This window comes from Prinia subflava, chromosome 12 (genome assembly GCF_021018805.1).
Source record: "Prinia subflava isolate CZ2003 ecotype Zambia chromosome 12, Cam_Psub_1.2, whole genome shotgun sequence".
Taxonomy (NCBI): domain Eukaryota; kingdom Metazoa; phylum Chordata; class Aves; order Passeriformes; family Cisticolidae; genus Prinia; species Prinia subflava.
The window spans coordinates 2751300-2770658 of NC_086258.1; the positions used below are offsets into that span (position 1 = coordinate 2751300).

At 50.8% G+C, this 19359-nt stretch overlaps 1 protein-coding gene across 1 annotated transcript; it reads right to left on the reverse strand.

Moving 5' to 3' along the window:
• Positions 1 to 260: 260 nt before the first annotated feature.
• On the reverse strand, positions 261 to 14909 carry TNFSF15 (TNF superfamily member 15). The gene is made up of 5 exons (XM_063409491.1): positions 14726 to 14909; positions 14374 to 14627; positions 7987 to 8038; positions 7174 to 7221; positions 261 to 931 (listed from the first exon to the last, which is right to left on the reverse strand). Exons 1-5 carry the CDS (start codon positions 14892 to 14894, stop codon positions 504 to 506), a joined length of 951 nt encoding a protein of 316 aa, XP_063265561.1. The 5' UTR covers positions 14895 to 14909; the 3' UTR covers positions 261 to 503.
• Positions 14910 to 19359: the final 4450 nt, after the last annotated feature.

Here is a 19359-nt window from a genome sequence, read left to right on the forward strand (position 1 = left end):
TTGTTTGTTTGTTTTGGTTTTTTGGTTGTGGGGGGTTTTGTTTGTTTTGGGGTTTTTCATTTGTTTTGGGGGGTTTTTGTTTGTTTTGGGGTTTTTTCTTTTGGGGTTTTGGGGTTTTTTTTTTGGTTGGTTTTTCTTGTTTTGTTTTGGGGTTTTTATTTTTGGGTTTTTTTTTTGTTCTATTTTTGTTTTGTTTTGGGGTTTTTATTTTTGGGTAGGCTTTTTTTTTTGAGTTAGCTTTTGGTTGATTTTTGTTGGGGTTTCTTTTTTTGGTTATTTCACTTCAACCTGCAGCTTCATCTTTCTCTACCCATCAAACTAAGGCTCTAGCGAGCTGCAGGGGAGTGATGGCACAGAAGAAGAAGAAGAAGGAGAAGAAGAAGAAGGCGAGGAAGAAGGAAAACAGCAGAGATCTCACCCCAAAACGCGCCCACAAAGCCAAAACCCAACGAGGTCCCCCGCGATGACCCTGGAGGGATCCCCCACCAGCTGCTGCCAGAGCCCTACAGCAGGAAGGCCCCAAAGAAGGTTTTGTGCTCCTTGGTGTAATCCACCAGCCTGATGTCACTCACGTTGACCATCAGCTTGTCCCCCACCTCCAAGGAGACGACGGCGCCCAGGTAAATGGGCTGGAACCAACCATTGCCGTGCTCGCTGAGGGTCTTGGTGCCCGTCAGCAGCTGGGTGGGCTCGGGGTAGCTGTCGGTGACCTTGGTGATGATCTCAGTGACGGAGCTGGCCCTGTGGCTGCTCTCCACGGGCCCGCGGAAGGTGACCTGGGCGTACACGTAGTAGTCCCCGGAGACGGGGATCACCAGGGCGTTGCTGGAGTAGCTCAGGTTGTTCTTGGTGAAGGCCAGGCCTCGCTTGTCCTCCCACTGCAGGATGGGCAGGTGGCTCCCCACGGAGCTGGCCAGGTCCTGCTTCTTCACTGCAGAGGGGAGAGAGGGAGAGGGAGAGGAGGGTGGGTGAGTTTGCCACAGCCAGGGTGTGTGCAGGAGCAGGATGTGTTATGGAATGAAGTTTGAGCTATCCCAAACTGGGCCTCAGATTTGGGCCCGTGTAGAAGTAGATAAACCTGTGGCACAGTTAGAATTTAAGTTAAGGTGTGTGCATGCTTTAGATAGGACAGTTAGAGTAGAATCACGGTAGCTGCCTTAAACTGAGATAGTTTACATATTTGTTCACACTGAATGCCAATAAAAATGCACCTGCAGCTGTAAATTATTTTGCAGTGTATAAAACCAGCCATTTTGAGAATAAAGGGGAGAATGTGTGTTTTGACCATATTGGTTGTATCATGCATTGCTCTGTTCCAGCTTCCATACAGAGACCCTGAGTTCAAGGGTGTAGAGGAATTTTCAGAAGAGCAAGGCCATGAATTATTGATAGGGGGTTTGAACAATCCCTGCTACCAGGGAGCAGTAGGAGAGTCTGTGCTGTTCCTGTGCTGGTCTTGTAGGCCTTGAATTAATAAGAAAGTAGCAATTGTAATAATTTAGTGTGCCTTCTTACAGATGCTTCCTAAAGGATGCTGAAGATGTGTAACAACTTGTTCGGCCTTCTCATGGATGTAGAAAACAGAATGCTATTCATAAGGTACAACAAAGGCAAACTATATGCCACAAATGTGGGCCAATGAACAATCATTTAATGTATATACATAAGTACTTTTAGCCAATCACCAACTGTTTAGCTGTGCTTGCTTTCCTTTCAGTAACCTGATCAAAGCAGAATAAAAGTAATAAACAGAGAGATCAAACCTAATCATATTGATGCCTGTTTGATACTCGGCTCCTTTCTCACAACACCAGGGGTGTGGGCTCCTGCTCCCCAGGGGGAGGAATTCAGACAGGGTGAGCAAAGTTCTAGGGCAGAAATGTTCTTGTTTCACAGCTTGAAAACTGAGCTGAATGGGCTGCAGGGTGAGTGTCCAGTGGTGTTTTCCAGGGTGCCCACAGGGAGTCCAGGTCTGAGCTGTCAGGACTGAAAGCCGAGGGTGCTTTAGGGAGATCTTGGCAGTGTGACCAGATCTTGGTCCTGGCTGTGGGTCAGACCCCAAAGGATGAGCTGTCCTTCCTCAAGGCTGAGTCTGCTGGCACTGGGAAGCAATGGAGAAGGCTTCACCTTCCCATCTCACCCATTTCCAGAGAGAAAACCTCGTCCTTAAGGTGACACCAGCACTGTGATACTTGTGCCATGCTTGTACCTAAGGGCTGGGGACAGGAAGAGGAAATTCTAAACCTTCTTCACCTTCAGCAGGGGTGGGTTGCAATCCTGTTTCTTAGAAAGACACTGCTGACCCTGCAAACTGTCCACACTGGTGACCACGATGTGTCACCAAGCACTGAGACACTTGGGCCTCTCTCCCTGCCAAGCCTCTTCCTGAGGGCGTTGGGGTTTCTCAGCCCTTGTCTCCAGCTTCTCCTCCTGAGTGCTCTCAAGGACATCTTTTGTAGAATTGCTTTTGGTTCACCAGGGTCACTGGATTTTAGCAAAAAACCCCAAAGACCCCACTGTGCTTCAAGAGGTCCAATTCCAAAGTAACACATTATATTTTAAACCATTTTTATCCCTCTCTTTGTCTTTTTTCTTTCTTTAATGCTTTTCTGGAACAAAATACTACATCAACTGGAACAATATATACTAATACTACTTCTACTAAATATACTAATACTACTACTGGAACAAAATACTACATCAACATTCCTCCAGACATTTTTTTCCCAAGCTTGTGGTGAGCTGGTAACAAGCAGAGCTCCAGTCCTGACCCCAGCATCAGTCTGATCCAAGCTGAGGATGCTTCCCAGGCTGCAGGGGAAAAATTAGGGAATTGCTGCCCTGCTGCCTTCACCTCTCCTTCACCACTTTGATTTCTCCCCCACAACAGGCAGGACAATCAACCTCAGCCCTTCTCTGCAGGGAAGCAAGGGCTGTCTCCACTTTTAACTGACTGCCACATGGAATTGCTGTGCTGAAACAGAAGCAGTGGCAAGAAGAGGATAAAAACCATGAAGATTATCTCAGGTATTAAAATGAACCTGGAAATGAATGATGAATGCTTACAAAAGATCAAGGGAACAGAGTTCCAGGAACTGAGACCTTTTCAATGAGCTTGTGTTACTGTTTAACGCTGATTTTTGTTCAGTACTTGGGGAAGGGGGGGGTGTGTGCATGGGGAGGGTGGCAAAAGGAATGCAGGTGAGGGAAAGCTTTGGAATTCACTTGGCAATAACCATTTGGTCTATCCTGGGTGAAATGAGGCTCAGAAAAAGGAACGTGCTCATGTCCCAGTGCCATCTGTTTCCCTCTTTTCCAACAATAAATAATCCATGAGGAGACAGGAAGGTGTTAGGAGTGAAATCCCTTTTATATTCTCTGAGTACCACAACAAAATAATGGCCTTTTTTTTTTAGTGCTGCTGAAGTATCAAATCTTTTTGATCTTTCCCAGGAGGCAAAGTGGATGAGGAAAGCATTTCTGGGAAGGGGAAGACAGACAGGGATTGTGGCAGCAAGGAAAGCTAAATTATAGAAGCATTAGAAGGAGAAAGAGAATGGAGCTTTGACAGAGAGAGGGGAATAAAGGAAAGTGAAAGTGCTCCTGGTCTGCCTCCATCTGCATCACCTCAGGACTGGTCTGAATCCTGGGAAAAGCTCAGCTGGCTTTGGATCACTCTGGGGTTTGCAAGAGCCTGGAGCAACACATCTCAGAGAGCAGAGGAAATCTGGTTTGAGGTGGGAGGGATGAGGGAAGATCAGAATACTTCCAGAAAATGTCCTGGGCTCTATTCCACCTCTGGAATTTTGGGGGAAACTTGAAGAGGAGCTGCCTGGGAAATATTCTTTTCTTGTGGAATGATGCATTTAAAATGTCAATGACACTCAATTCCACAATGAATTCTTATACTAGTTATAAAATATGTTTTATTAGTTGTGGAATATAGTAAGATCTCAAATGAACTACATGACTTCCTAATTTCTAGAATTAGATAGGTTTCACAGCTTTAACCTCCCTCTTAGGATGAATCTCCCTCTATTGATGCTCTCTATTTTCAAGTTAACTACTTTTCCTCACACTTTCAGTAACAGTCAGGAGAATAAAATGAACGTTCAAGTGCTTTTTAATACAGCACAGCTCCTTTTCTAGCAGCAGCTGTACTTTGTACTTGCCATTTATTTATTTATTTCCTGAATTCTGGAGATCTACTTCCTGCACATGTACCTATGATGCTAATTCTTGAAGGAATTAAAATCTGCTTTTAATAAGGGTTTCATTGCTACAAGTCTTTCTATTTTCTTGCACACTACAAATTTCTGGCATCTCTTCATTCTCCTGTCCCCAAATCCCTTTTGGTTCAGTCCCTTGCTGCCTGTCGTATTTGGGATATATTTTATGCTGAATTTGTGGGGTTTCTGCAGTTCTTAGCACCCGTGGGAGAGACTAATCCTGAACTCTGACTCTCAGCCAGAGATTGGAGCCTGTGGTGAAGCCCTTGTGGTGCAAGCTCCTGTGTCTGCAGGGTCTCTGGTGCTCGAGTTCAAGCCCTGGAGATTTAATAAAGGTAATTTGGAAGCAGAAATGATGCTGTGCCCAGATTTAGAGGTGGGTTTGGGAGCACTGCAGCACGAGGAGCATGAGCCAGGTCCTGCAGCATTGGTCACCCACTGTGCCACAGGCTGGTGACAGGAAGGAGCAGGCACTGCCCTGAATCCTGACCCCAAATCCATCCAGAGAAGTGGGGACGGGATGATGGCAAGGCAAGGAGAAGCCCCAAACAAACATTAATGCACATGAGAAAAAGGGCTTGGAGAGAACTCTGAGCTGGGTACTGGCACATCTCAGTAGGCAAAGTCATCAGGGAGGGGAGGTCTCAGTTCCAGTTTGGATTAATAGAAATTCTCAGTGTGAGTTAAAAAGGCCAAGAGCAACTGGAAGATTTATCATAAAGGAACAGACACCAAAACATGGAGCTATTCTGCTACTGCCAATTAATCAGTTCTTTGCATTCCCAAAGAACGCTATCTAATTCTCATTCCTCTCACTCCTCCGCTCTCACCTTCACAATAGATGTGCCTAAAACTAGAAAAAGACAGGATAGAGGTGTGGAAGAGATTTCCTACAATTTAGGATTTGTAGTCTGCCACCTTCACATTGAAAAGGCACCTGAGATGGGGTAATGTAACAAAGATCAGGAGAATAATTATTCCTTCTACACTTTCTGTGCACAAATCTGGTTTCTGAGAAGAGGAAACCAGGGCAGAACCCAAGAAATTCTTATGCACAGAGTTGGATATAACAGGAAATATTTTCTGCCTGCAAAGTGCTGTTAAACTGGGAAACTCATTGCCACTGGGAGAAGCACCAGGAATATGTTCAGGCTAAAAAAGAGTAAAAGGTGATCCACAGGTACTGGGTTCCTTGATGACTACATTGCATAGCACAGAAAGGAGAGGGGAAATTCCTTTAACTTTCTCCTTTTCTTGCTCCTTTCTATGGCCAGCAGTGACTGGCCCTCAGTGGAATGCCAGAGAGGATGGGCACAGTCCCAGGGAGGCTGCCTGGCAATGATGGCAAAGGGATTTTTGTAAATATGGGGGCTGAGGAGATTTGGAGAAAACTGTTGGGTGTTTCCCTGTGGCAGCTGGGCTTTTGTGCAACCCAGGGGAGTTCCCAGCAGCAGAGCAGAGCTTTGGCTGCTCCTCTAAGTCACTGGAGCCTCTGGATCTCTCTGCCATGGGGGACTCGAAGAAACAAAACCTTACAGGAGCAGACATGGTCCTCTTGCTCTTTCAAACTTGCACTTGAGCCAGGATGTGGTTGTGGACAAGGACAGGTCAGTTTTGGAGCTCCAGAAACCCCCGTGCCAAAGGGAAAGGCACCACAGATGGGCATCAGGAAGGAGCTTGAGGATTAAGGAAAGCAAACTCTGCTGGGAAGTACATCAGCCCTGAGCTGAAGATGGATGGAAGCCTGGAGGTGGGTTTGGGTTGAACCCTGCAGGAGGGGTTGTGAGCAGCATTCCAGCACTTCCTGCATTCCCCAAGTCACAAAGTGCACCCCGGGACAGCACTCGGGGGGATGGGGAAGCAGTGAGCTGGACTTTGGAGAGGAGGAAATGGCATCAGCCCTTTGGCACTCCCTCCATCCACACTGGAGCAGGACAGGAACTTTGCACTGGGAATACCTAAATTCTCCACGTGGAGCTGGCCAGGATGGGGGATGTGTCCTTGGTGTGGTGACACCTTCAAGGGTGAGGTGGTGAGATGGGGGCCTTGGAGATGCTGGCAGCCCCTTGGAAAGGCATGGAAACCTCTTGGAAAGGCAGAATAATGCTTTGGAAAGGCATAGAAACCTCTTGGAGAGGCATGGAAACTCTGAAAAGGCATGGAGACCTCTTGGAGAGGCAGGATAACTCTTTGGAAAGTCCTGGAAGCTCTTTGGAAAGGCATGGAAACCTCTTGGAAGGCACGGAAACTCTTTGAAAAGGCATGGAGACCTCTTGGAGAGACAGGATAACTCTTTGAAAAGGCCTGGAAGCTCTTTGGAAAGGCATGGAGACCTCTTGGAAAGGCAGGATAACTATTTAGAAAGCCCTGGCAGCCCATCTGTGACAGGATTTTGTGATGCCACCTTCCTACCACAACACAAAGGCTTGGAGGGCTCAGCTTGGCGTTACCCTTTCCCTGCTTGCTCTGAAATGTGTCAGAGATTATCCCACTGGAAACAGGGGGGAGAATTTATGGGAGTATGGTGTGTGTGGTCTGAGTCAGGCCTTGCAGAAAAATAAAATAAAACCGGCCTGATTTGACCTGATTTTGCTCCAAAATTTGTTAATTCTTGCCAATTCACTGCTCCACAAGGACTCATTGAGCTCCTTCCCCTGCCTTTTCTGGAGGATTCAGCAGATCACTGAGGCATCAGACACCAATTTCAGTTCAGTTACAGAAGCTGGTCATTCAGGGACAGCAGCAATTGGGAAGGTGGTGACATTTGTGTCAGCTGTCTCCTTCGTGGGCCCTTTCCCACACACACCACTCAGTCTGCTGTGCTCAACAAGGCAGAGCTGATTGTTGTGTCCCCCCTGTTCCCTGCACCACCTGCTCCTGTCACACCCACAGGGACCAAGGTTACTGAACCACAACATCTGCTTTAGTTCTGAACAAGAATTACCTGTCAGGTGAGCCCGTGGCTTCTCTGCACTGGAAAGTTTGTCCGTAACTGAGGGAAAAGGGAAAAAAAAACGGTGTGAGGATGTTTGCTGCTGTTCAATAAGAAAATTACAGAATATCCTGAGCTGGGAGGGACCCACCAAGATGATCCACCCCCTGTCCTTGCACAGACCCCACCAACCCCACCCTGGGCATCCCTGGCAGCGCTGTCCAAAGGCTCCTGGAGCTGTGGCAGCCTCGGGGCCGTGCCCATTCCCTGGGGAGCCTGGGCAGTGCCAGCACCTCTGGGGGAAGAACCTTTCCTAAGTCAACAGAACTTGAGTGCTGACTGATGCCCATGAGTGCAGGCCCTCTCCCTTCCTGCAGAGGTCTGAGTCGGGAATTATTTGCTTTGATCTCTTATTAACACAGTCAGGAATTATTTCCTTTGATTTCTTATTAACACACCCAAGGTTATAAAATGTAAACAAGGGAGTTTGTCAGACCTGCTGCAGTATCAACAGGGCACATTGTGGCCGTGCCCTGAGCTGCTGGAGGGCAAAGTGTGAGGAGCACAGGCTCCAAATCCCTCCTTGTGCTTGTTCAGGGAGTCCCACTGACCCTGCAGGGCTGTGGGGGAAGCCTGTGCCTGCACAGCTTTCACAGCCCGGGGTTAGAAATGCTCCCATTTCACCCTGGGCCCCTCCCTGCATCCTCTCCCCCAGGTGTGCCCTGGCTGGTTTGTCTGGGCAGGGGTTGGGGTGGTGAGGGCAGAGGGCAGTGGGAGGTGTGTGCTGGGATTGCAGCACCCCAGGGGAAAGGGAGGCACACTCACCTGCAGCTACTGCTCGTTGCTTCAGAAAGTGAGAGCCCTTCTCCTCTGCGACCTGCAGGGGAGAGTGACAGTCAGCTCAGAGGGTCCTGCATGGATTATTCCAGAACATGGAATAGCTGCACTAATATCAGTGAATTCAGATGGAGCATTTTGGCAAAAGGGTGAGTCTTTGCTTCGCTGCAAGACGTTTCTGCTGTTGCCTTAGAAGTGCCTTCATCTCTGAAAGGGTTCCAGGCCCCTGGGGGAGGTTTGTGAAAATCTGAGGCTGGACAAGCCCCTGGCATGATTGGGGGAGCAGTAGCAGAGTGGCCAGTGTGGCTCAGCCAGGGGATGGTGACTGTTCAGCACTGCTGGAGCCTCTGCTGGCCCTGAACCCGTGCAGAGCAAGCAGAGCAAGGTGAGAGATTCTCCTGAGCCTTCACAGGAGCAAAGGCTCCCCCAAAACAGCAGAAAAGAGACTGAGGTGGATCAGCCCCACCTGCCTTGTGTCCTGCAGCCCTCCTATTCCAGACTAAGCCTGTTCCTTAGGTCTGTCAGGAATTTTGGGTGATGTCCTGGGGAGACAGGAGCTGAGCAAATCTGAAAGAGCGGCTGGGGGTGAGCTCTGCTGCTCGGAGCCCACACTGGGGAAGGCTCAGCCTTCCTCTCCTCTGCAATTCCATCTGGAGCCGTTCCCCTCGGGCAGGGCACGGCCCCGGGTCACAGAGGGACTGTGCCTGTCACACACCTGCCCTGAGTCACCTCCTGAGTCACCGGGGCACGGCCGGGGCTCTGTGCAGAGCGCCCCAGGCAGCTCCGCAGGGAGGGGGCTGTGGGGTGGTGTGGGGTGGTGTGGGGTGGTGTGGGATGGTGTGGCGTGGTGTGGGATGGTGCGGGGTGCTGTGGGGTGCTGTGGGATGCAGCAGGAGGCCGTGGGATGCAGTGGGATGCAATGGGATGCTCTGGAATGCAATGGGATCCAGTGGGGTGCTGTGGGATGCTGCAGGATGCTGCCTCTGCATCCGGCCTCATGGGGCTGTGAGGATCAGCCTTTGGAGCAGCCTGGATTGTGCTGACCCTCAGGGCTGACCCCCAGGACTGACCCTCAGGACTGACCCTCAGGACTGACCCTCAGGACTGACCCTCAGGGCTGACCCCCAGGACTGACCCCCAGGACTGACCCCCAGGACTGACCATCAGGACTGACCCTCAGGACTGACCCTCAGGACTGACCCTCAGGGATGTCAGGAACCCCCATCCCAGAACATCTGTCAGGGACACACAGGGCTGGCATGGTGTGTTTTATGAGGAGCCACTAAAACCACACTGAATAAACTGAATAAACGAAATAAAAACTGCCCCTGATCAGCTTGTAGCGAAGGATTTGAGGCACTTTGCCCAATAAAAGGCTGAAGCAATTTTAATATGTAGATGCTGAAGCTGTTTCCTGCTGGCTGTGTCTCACACAGCTTCGAACACTGCAGGAGAAGCAGAAAATAGATAATTTATATTGGTTGGGGAAGGGGAATATTTGTGGAAGGACAGTCAGCCTGCCTGGGGCTGGGGACTGCTGACTGCTCCAGTAAACCCAAAGACAGTTTAATGTTTTACTGGAAATAAACATCCGTGTGCTCCTGCAGAAAACGGTAATTTCTAACATAGTTGCTTCAGTGTGTTGGAAAAAAAATGGAGAAGGAAAACCGCAGGGAAAATTCTCCTTTTGTTTTTTTTGGTTTTTTACTCCCTTGCCCACCTGTACAGAAATGTGTGGCCCAGCCCCAGCAGCCCCCTGGCAGAAAGTGGTGTGAAATTCCAGCATGGGGCTGAGGGAAAGTGGGTGCTGTGCTCTCCAGGAGATTTCTGACCCTTTTGTTCTGTGCAAGGACTTTCAAAGTCCTGCTTTCTGTGGTGACTAACCAAGGTGCTCAGCCATGGCCAGGTGACTCTGTCCCTGCCCTGGGGGGAAGCACAAGGTCAGAATTCAGGATTTCCCTCACACTTCCCTTGCCTTCAGCCAGGTGTATTTACCTAGGAGTATATTTACACATCCCTTGTGTGACATTTCCTGCGTATTTCCCAAGTGACTAATTGTCATTAGTGATCCCATTCTCTAAGGATTCTGCAGCCAGTGAAAAACTCAATCCCAAACCTACATTTAGGAGTGGAACTTCTGTGGAACTGTTTACATCCTCAAAGCCTAACTTGTATAAACTTGGATGTTGCAATCCAAACAGAGGTGGCAGGAAAATGGGAAGGAGAGCAAGAAGAATTCTGCTTCTTCACAAAAGATAACAAAAAGGTTTTGTTTAAACCTAAATTTGCTTGTTTCCTAATAAACCCAGCTGGAACCTCCATGTGCAGGAGCTGCATTCAGAGATGCTGAAGGACAGTGCAGATAGAGCAGGGGGACAGAGCAAGGTGTGAAATTACTCCATTGCTTGGCAAAGGTATGGCTGTTCTTTTTTTTCCCCTAATTGTGCTATCTTGTAAGGGTGTAAAAATAAATATAAATCCCCTACAGGAAATGTTTTAGCAGTAGACAACGGTGCATAGTGGCCAGGTGTCAGTAATACTTGTCCTGAACAGGCACAGATGTTGTGCATTGATGGGGAGGGAGCACTGAGCAGCACAGACAATAGAGAGAACATTCACACAATCACTGCTTTGCTCTCTTTTCCCTTTCTTGCTCAGCTGTGACTCTCAGAAGTTCACAGCCTCGATTTTCCCTTTGGTTACCATGCAGAGCCCAAGCACTGAGTTGATGCTGAATATCCCACCGTGAGCTGACTCACAGATATTTGGGCAGGCAGCTCTAATTGCCCTGGGGATTGCTGTGTACAGAACACTTCTGGATGCTTCTGGGACCCCAAACGTCCAAAAGCCCCAGAGCATTTCTATCCAGACATTGATAAACCCTAAAAAGGGGGCTGATATCCAATGGCATGGGAAGAGCAGCTGGCACTGCAGGCAGAGGGACTGAGAAGCAAAATACCCCCAGCTCCTGCATCCACTCCATTTTCAGCACTATTTCACAGGGAGGATCTCCCCAGGCCATCTGCAGTACATAAACCCCAAGTTTTCTAACTCCAGAGATGCTGCATGGCCTGGGCTGGGAATTTTGGGTAGGAACTGGTCTGTGCCAATAAAAACTGCCTTCAATCAGAACATTTTGCTGCCCGGTGGAAGCCTGTGCCCAAGGCATGTGCCCACATCTGCATCCAGCAGCAGTGGCCAGGCAGGGATTTAACTGATGCTGGCTTTGGAAGGGGAATCCCAACACCTGAGCCCATCCAGGTGTCCTTGCTGCCCCTCCCCAGGCCTCTCTCCTTCCCCAAGGATCAGGAATCCCTTTGAGGTTCTCCTTCCCTTATGGGCAGGCCATGAGGGCAGACCTCTCCAGCTTTCTGGCAGGATCCAGGTGGAGTCTCTGGCATTTTCCAGCTCCTCCTGCTCTGCAGCAGGTCCCTTCCCCACTGCTGACAGGGCACAGCCTTGGCACACAGTGCACGTCCAGCCCTTGGGGCAGGGTTTGGGATTCCTCTTTATGCTGCTTGTGGCCCTGACATGCCAAGGACACCCTGAAAAATAAACTCAAGCAGCAGCTTCTGCAGGCCAGAGGACTTGATGCTGTGCTGAGTGGAGTGCTGAGGCAGCCAGAGCTGCTCTCCTGTGCCATTGGTGGCTTTGGGAACTCAGACTGAAACTTGGCTTCCCTTTGAGGAGGGATGACCCCTCCTCTGGCAGGGCTCCACTACAGCCTTGATGTGGATTTCCTGCTAGTAACACAAGCCACGTGCTATGGTTTGATAAACTCTATTTCCTCTCCTCACTCTGGACTGAAGCATAAAAGAAAGTGATTTTTCTTTCCCAAAGGAGCAGTGGGGGGAGCCTGGAAGGTGTCCAGGGAAAACCATGACCAGACTGGAATTATTCACTCCAGATGCATCGTACCATGACACAGAGAGAGCACTGCTGGCCCACACATGTTGCTGTCATGACATGCCCTGCTTTTTCCTGAAAAGGACATTTCCAGCTGAAAAGGTGACTTTGCATCCTGTCAGAGGCACCAGGTGACACCAGGAGCAGGAAGGGATGACCAAAGCACCTCACCCTGGGGCAGCGTGCCCAGGGACACACCCCTGTTGCACAAATCTCCCTGGGCTTCCCTTCTCCTCCTTGCTCCAGGAAGGACTCAGGAATTTACTCCATCTGCTGCTCACCTGCCGAGCCCCTCCCTCCTCCCAGGACAGTCCCCAGAGCACTAGAAGGTGACAATTACGTGTGGGAAGAGCTCTGTGAGGCAACCAGACGACTCCTCCCGTGGGGGCAAGGGTCAGGAAGGCAATACTCATCTGGGGCAAACTCGGGGCTGCCCACTGAGCCCAGGGCACCCACACCCCAAAAGCAGTGTCCCAGAGAGCTCTGCCACACGTGGCTGTCCCAAAGCTCCTGATCTCAGCTGTCAGTGGGGCACATGAGGACAGAGTCATTTAGCAAACTTCCGATGCCGAAGGAAATGGAAAAAAAAAAAACATTTTCCTGAGAGCTTTAATGCCCAGAAATATTCCCAGGGATTGAACCACCCTGAACCTGCAGGCTCCTGGGGGATGTGGCTCCTTGGGGAACCCAGGGCCAGCCACATCCACTGGACAACACCGACGGGCATGGAGAGCAGCAGAGTGAATGGAAAACAGGGAACAGGCAGGGCAGGCTGAGGTGCAGCCACTCCCACGGCACCCCCGGCACCCAGCCAGCTCCGATGACTTTTGTCTTTCTGTCCGGGACTCACAGAGGTTGTCACTCCTCTGATCACCCATGACATCATTGTGGGAAATTACGTGTTGCTAATTAGGAGCAGGTGCCTGGGAATGCTGCAATTCCGAGCGTTTGCACCGCGCTTTTCCTCTCCAGGAGCCAAACCCACTCATAAAAATACTTTGATCTGCTAACCCTGCCAGTAGCATCACGAGCCAGGAACTCACTGGATTGATTAAACAAGTTAATATTTTATTATCCTTCCTCTACTCTCCAAGGCTGTTTTGAGACTGAACCATTCTGCTCTCGTGGAACACACACGAACCCAGAGCAGCAGCAGAGAGTGCCCAAAGCACCTCGTGTCTTTCACCCCCAGTCTTGAGTCTCAGCTTCTCATGCTCCTCCACGTTCAGCCTCTGCTCTGCCATCATTCCACACTTCTGGAACTGAAGCCCCCCAAATCCTCCCAGGACGTGCCCAGCCCCTGAAGAAAGCAGTGCTCTGGCACCTGCAGGTGGGGCAGCCTGGGTTCCACAGCTGGCAGTGACAGGGTCAGGGCAGCATCACAGCTCACACACCCAAGGAGCTGCCAGATTTAACAGCCCCAGGGGCTGCACCAGGTTAGAACCAGGTAGGACAGAGGATGCTGCAGCCTGAGCTCGGCATCACTGGGGCAATGCAGCCTTGGGGTCACACCAAGCCCCTGGGAGACCCCAGCACAGCCCTCACCCTCCCCAGACATCCCGGGCTACACCTGAGCCAGGTGACAAACCTGCCCTCGAGGGAAAGCCAACCCCCCTCTCTCGGGCCCTTCCTCACCACCAGCTCGCTGATTAACGGGGCAATTTCAGTCCTGAAGCTGAAAAATTCAAAGTTTGGTTCAGCAGACCTAGAGCATGGGGCATTCCTGAACTCAGCCTCCCGCGGGCACAGGCACTCGCAGGAGGAATGGAGCAGTGTGGAAGAGGGCTGGAAGCAGCACAGCACGAATTTGCACGGCTGGCAGCAAAGTGAGTGCAGCTGTCTGGCAAAGGAGGGGAGCTGAGAAGAGCCCTGGACTGAGAGAAAGTTTTAATGGGGAATTAAAAACAGGAGGCGAAGTTTAGGGTCAGACTGGCTTAACTGTCTCGAATCAGATCTCTGCAGAAGTTCATATTAATAAGAATAATTAATAATCATTATTAATAATAAACAATCATTAATAATAATTAATAGTCCACCAGAGTAGCTGTCAGCCCAGTGACGGGTGGCTGACCCAGTGACATCACAGATCTTCCTGAAATCAGACACTGCGAGGAAAAGCCGCAGATTTAACCCAAAAGAAGAGAGGAAAAAGAGTCATAGTGTCTGAAATCTGGCAGAAATCACTGCAGACACTGATTTCCACCAATCACTGATATTTTTTTAAGCATTCCCTGCAGCAGAGGAATAAAAGTTTTAAAGTCATGTACTCTCCTCGTGACTCAGAAAGTAAGGAACCGTTAGCCAAAAAGAACGAGCAATAATCAGATTTATCCTCGGGGTGAGCAAGAAGGGATGCGACAGCGAGTCTCACGCGTGCCCTCGAACGCGAGAAATTCACCGAGAGCACCACAAGAACTCCCGAGGGCTCGGTCCGGGCGCGGCGGGACCGCGCTCAGGTGCGCTCCTTACCTGGCCGCCGCAGGAGCCGGGCGCCCGCAGGCTGCCGAGCAGCAGGTACGCGATGGGCAGCATCAGCAGCAGCACGGCCAGCAGGCACAGCAGCAGCGCGCAGCGGATCCTCCGCAGATCCTGGCGGAGCCGCATCCCCGGGCCGTGCCCGCCGCCGGCCTCCGGGCTCATCTCCTCCGCTGGCTCCATGGCAGCAGCGCCGGGCTCGTCCTGCCGGGGAGCCGGGCACCGACCAACCTCTTGTGGCGCCTGCCCTGCATGGAGACCCCCATTAAATAAGAGCTGTGCCGAGTGTGGGAAGGCACCGGCGCGCACGCATCCCTCCCTCCCTCCCGAGGAATGCACCGCCTACAATAGAAACCAGCCCCGGCAGGAGCGCCGCGCTCCCCGCGCTGCCCGCTCCTGCCTCCCCCCAGCCAGGACAAGGAAACCGGGAAAGTCCCGCTGGGCGGGACCAGCACCGGCCCCGCTGCCGGAGCTCCGCAGGCTTTTCCTGCTGGCAGAGGGAACGCGAAACCCATGGGAGTGAAAGTGAGAAGCAGGGGCAGCCCGGCAGTTTCTTCTTTCCCAGAGAAAGGGGAAGAGGTTTTTTGGGGAAGGTGAGACGGCAGGAAGCGAGTGACCCCAAAGATGTGGGTCCGGTTCTCTGAATTGTTGCTTCATCCCCGCATTTTAGCAGAATTCACAGGAGCTGCCCGTTGCTCAATGTGCACCTTTTGCACCAAACCATCGGGGCTTAGACCCCAAATCGGGAGTTTGTCTGTTCTGGGGCTCATCTTCTCCAAAATCATCTTAATTACAAATCCCATGGAACATTGTGCTGTTCACATTGCTCACATCGTGCTGGGCTCTTCACTCTTTGCTCTGCTTGCAAGGGTCCCGTCCTTGCTGCTGCCAGCCTCAGTCAGCCTCAATGACCAAAAATCACAGCAGTGTGTAATTGCTGCTTGGAAAAGTGTGATTTTACAGTATTTGGGGGGAAAAGGATGTCAGTCTATTGGCAATTGATTGAGACACGGGAAGATTGATTCGGTGATCAGAATTCGAGTTCATTCAGGTTTCCCAAAAGCTTATTTACTATTTCAGACAGGTTCATAATTTCTACTACAATACTCAGGTTAAATATCACACAGACAGCTCATACATTTTACAACTCTTTGCTTGCAGAAGTTGACTGAATCTTTTCCAGTAAGCATGTTTAATCCCATTTTCTGTGATCTTCAGAGTTCTGTTTGTTCCTGCCATGGCATCTTGGTCATCACACCAGCCATGCTAATCAAGTCTGTTTGATTCTCTTTGTGTATTCCCACATCAGCCCTACTTGACTGGCAGCTGCCATCCCTGGCAGAGAGGGGTTGCAGCCTGTGGGGATCCTCTGCAGCCTGTGGGGATCCTCTGCAGCCTGTGGGGATCCTCTGCAGCTGAGCAGCAGCACAACCAGGAGGAATGAGCTCTGATGTCCATCTGGAAGGGGTTCCTGTATCCCAGGAAAGCTCCTGCCTTGCTCTCTGCCACTCTGCAGCAGCCCATCCTCCCCAAGGAAATCCACTCATTTAGGAAGTGCTTGGCATGGAGATGTTGTCATTTAGATTTGCCCAGACTGTTGAAGTCGGATTTTTTTTTATCCCCAGGAAAGTTCTCATTAAAACAGAAACTTTCTTCGATGTATATGTGCACACACAGTGATGTGCAGGGACTTCTCCTTTTTCCCTGGGTAGAGAAACAGTCTGGAAACTTCAACTTTTTTTTTTTGTTTTTTTAGTGAGATAGGTTTGGTTCCACCCATCTCCCATGAAAAGCATTTCAGATTTGGGTTTTTAAAAAATAAGATCAAAGAAACAAAACAATTTTCTCATGTCCCAGGCTGTCTGTAACACCCCTTTTCCTTATAAAAATTCAGCGAGCTGTTCTCACTTCAGTGACACTGCAAAAAGTCTTCCTATTGCAATAGGTGGGTGCAGCTCTTGATACCCTGGAGAGCTACAAGTCATGCTCTGAGCAGAATATGTGGTTTGGTCATCGAGGCTGACTGAGGCTGCCAGCGGCAAGGACGGGATCCTTGCCAGCAGAGCAGAGAGTGAAGGGACCAGGGAAAGAGAAAATATGAAAGAGTAAGCAAGAAATAGTGAAAAGCAGGATGGTTTAGGGAGATAAGAGACAATCCTAGAATGGTTTGGGTTGGAAGGGATCTTAAAGGTCCCCTAGTTCCACTCCCTGCCATGGCAGGGACACCTCCCACTGTCCCAGGCTGCTCCAGCCCCAATGTCCAGCCTGGCCTTGGGCACTGCCAGGGATCCAGGGGCAGCCACAGCTGCTCTGGGCACCCTGTGCCAGGGCCTCCCACCCTCCCAGGGGAGAATTCCATCCCAATATCCCATCTAACCCCATCCTCTGGGAGTTTGAAACCCTTCTCTGTGTCCTGGCACTCCAGGCCCTTGTCAGTTGTCTCTCTCCATCTTTCCTGGAGCTCCTTCAGGCCCTTCAAGGCCACACTGAGGTCACCCCAAAGCTTCTCCTGTCCAGGTGAACACTCCCAGCTCTCCCAGCCTTTCCTCCCAGCAGAGCTGCTCCATCCCCCTGATCCCCCTGTGCCTCCTCTGGGTCTCTGCAGCAGCTCCAGGTCCTTGCAGTGCTGGGCCCAGGGCTGGGGCAGCTCTGCAGGTGGGGTCTCAGCTGAGCACAGGGGCAGAGGGGCAGAATCCCCTCCCCTGCTGCCCAGGCTGGGGCTCAGCCCAGGGCAGGGGTTCAGGGCTGGGGCAGGTCCAGCTCTCACCCAGCACAGCTTTGTGAAGCTTTGTGAAGCACCAAAGGCCCTGTGCTCCAATCCCAGCCAAACCACAGCGCTCCTGTCAGACATTAGAAAAGTGACTGCCTCTGTTTGCTTCCCTAATTCACTGTTTGTTTTCATTTAGACTGTAAAACCTTGGGGACAAGGACCGCTCTCTGCTTTTACAGGGCCAGATCCATTTCAGGGTAGGTGTGGCTCCCTTTATCCTCAAATAAAAGCTCGTATTTCTGTGAAGTACTGTGAAGACAAGTGATTTTTTTTTACCTTTTTAAACTTTTTTTTCTGGGGTCCCAGTTGCATATTCTAGTGCAAAATACTAAAAAACAAATGGTATTAATATTTTGACTACAAGTGTCAAAGTTAATTTTCTCTTCCCTGCGAGTGCTACAAAAATCTTAAAATATATTCAAGGCATGGGCCTTGCCAGCAGATGGACACAGACATCTCCAGGGAACACCCAGGAGCTTATTTTTATTTTATTTGCCAGGCATTTCCAGGGGAGCCAGCTCCGAGTTACAACAGGCTGTAAGAGCTTCTATTGGCCTCAGCCTTCTTGCAGAGGTGACCTGCAAACCCGTGGCTGGAAGAGGATGAGCAGCCAGAGCCTCTTGAGATGAGCTGGGAACAGGCTCATGCTCTGCCCCTGGCCTTGAGGCTCAGCTGAGAATTTGCTCTTGAGGATCCCAAGAGAGGGAGGAGAAATTTCTGTTTTCCTGTGCAGACCAGAGTGCCTGGCAGGCAGGAGGGGACTCTCAGCAAGGCAGGAGAAACCCAGCACTGGGATGCACTGGGAGGCACTGGGAGGCACTGGGATGCACTGGGAGGCACTGGGATGCACTGGGATGCACTGGGATGTTCCCCAGCCATCCCTGGCTGCAGGACAGGGCTTGGGGACTTCGGGGAACCTCCGTGGTCTCATTTTCCCTGTGCAGGGATCTGGATCAGGGCACTCGGGGCACGGGCAGGGACGGTCCCGCTGGGCTCTCAGCCATGTCCCATCATGTCACATCATGCCACCCTTCACACGTCTCCTGCTGCTCCCCATTTGTCCCCAGCTCCTCTCTCAGCCCAGCCTGTTGTGCAAATCCTCCTGCTCTTGTCAGACATGTCCCAGCCTGTGATCTTTGAGTAGTTTCTACTGATAAGAGAGATCTGCAGGGGTTACCAACCACTGTCACAGCTCTGAAGGGGGCAGATGTTCTGCTGGGGAGCTACTGTGGGGCTCAGAGATGATATGAGGAGCTGAAAAAGTATGAAAGGAATTAGGGATCCAAAGAAAACAGCTTGGCACTGGGGCATGCCACTGCTGTGCTGCTGAGTTTTCTCTGCTGCCTGAAGTGCTTTTTGTTCTCACTGCGTGTTTGTGCCTGATGTGTCTGGGGGCATTCTGTCTGAGGACAAGCTGGATCACATCTGCAGTGAGGAGAGAGAAGTGCACAGGGATGGTCTGACAGCCCTTCCTTGTCTTTAGCATGGAAAATGCTCCTTATATTGAATCCTTACTCATTCCTTGTGTACGGCAGGTACTGCCTGTGCTCAGTTTTTAGTCTCATTATAAGAAGGATGTTGGAGCACGTCCAGGGAAGGGAACAGAGCTGGGGAAGGAGCCCCAGGAGAGGCTGAGGGAGCTGGGAAAGGGGCTCAGCCTGGAGAAAAGGAGGCTCAGGGGGGACCTTGTGGCTCTGCACAGCTCCTGACAGGAGGGGACAGCCGGGGCTGTCGGGCTCTGGGAACAGGGAACAGGGACAGGAGGAGAGGGAACGGCCTCAGGGTGGGCCAGGGGAGGCTGGATATAAGGAGGAATTTCTTCACTGAAAAGATTGTCAAGCCCTGGCATAGACTTCCCAGGGCACTTGTGGTGTCACCATCTCTGGAGGGATCTAAAAGCCACGTGGATGTGGCACCTGGAGACGTGGGCTAGTGGTGGCCTTGGCAGTGCTGGGGGGAATGGTTGGACTTGATGGCCTTGGAGATCTTCTCCAAGCTAAACAGGTTTATAGTTGGATGATTCTGTGTCTGTGTTCTAAGTTTTGAAGCTTGCACTGAGTGTGGAGAAAAAGTACTTGAGCATTCAAAGCTCATTTCACAGATTTTCTAAGGGTTTTCAAAGTGATTTTTGTTCGCTGTGTGGGGAATATTCAATGTTTTATTTGCACCACCATTTCTGTCAAATCCTGAGAGGCTGCCCACAGAGAGGC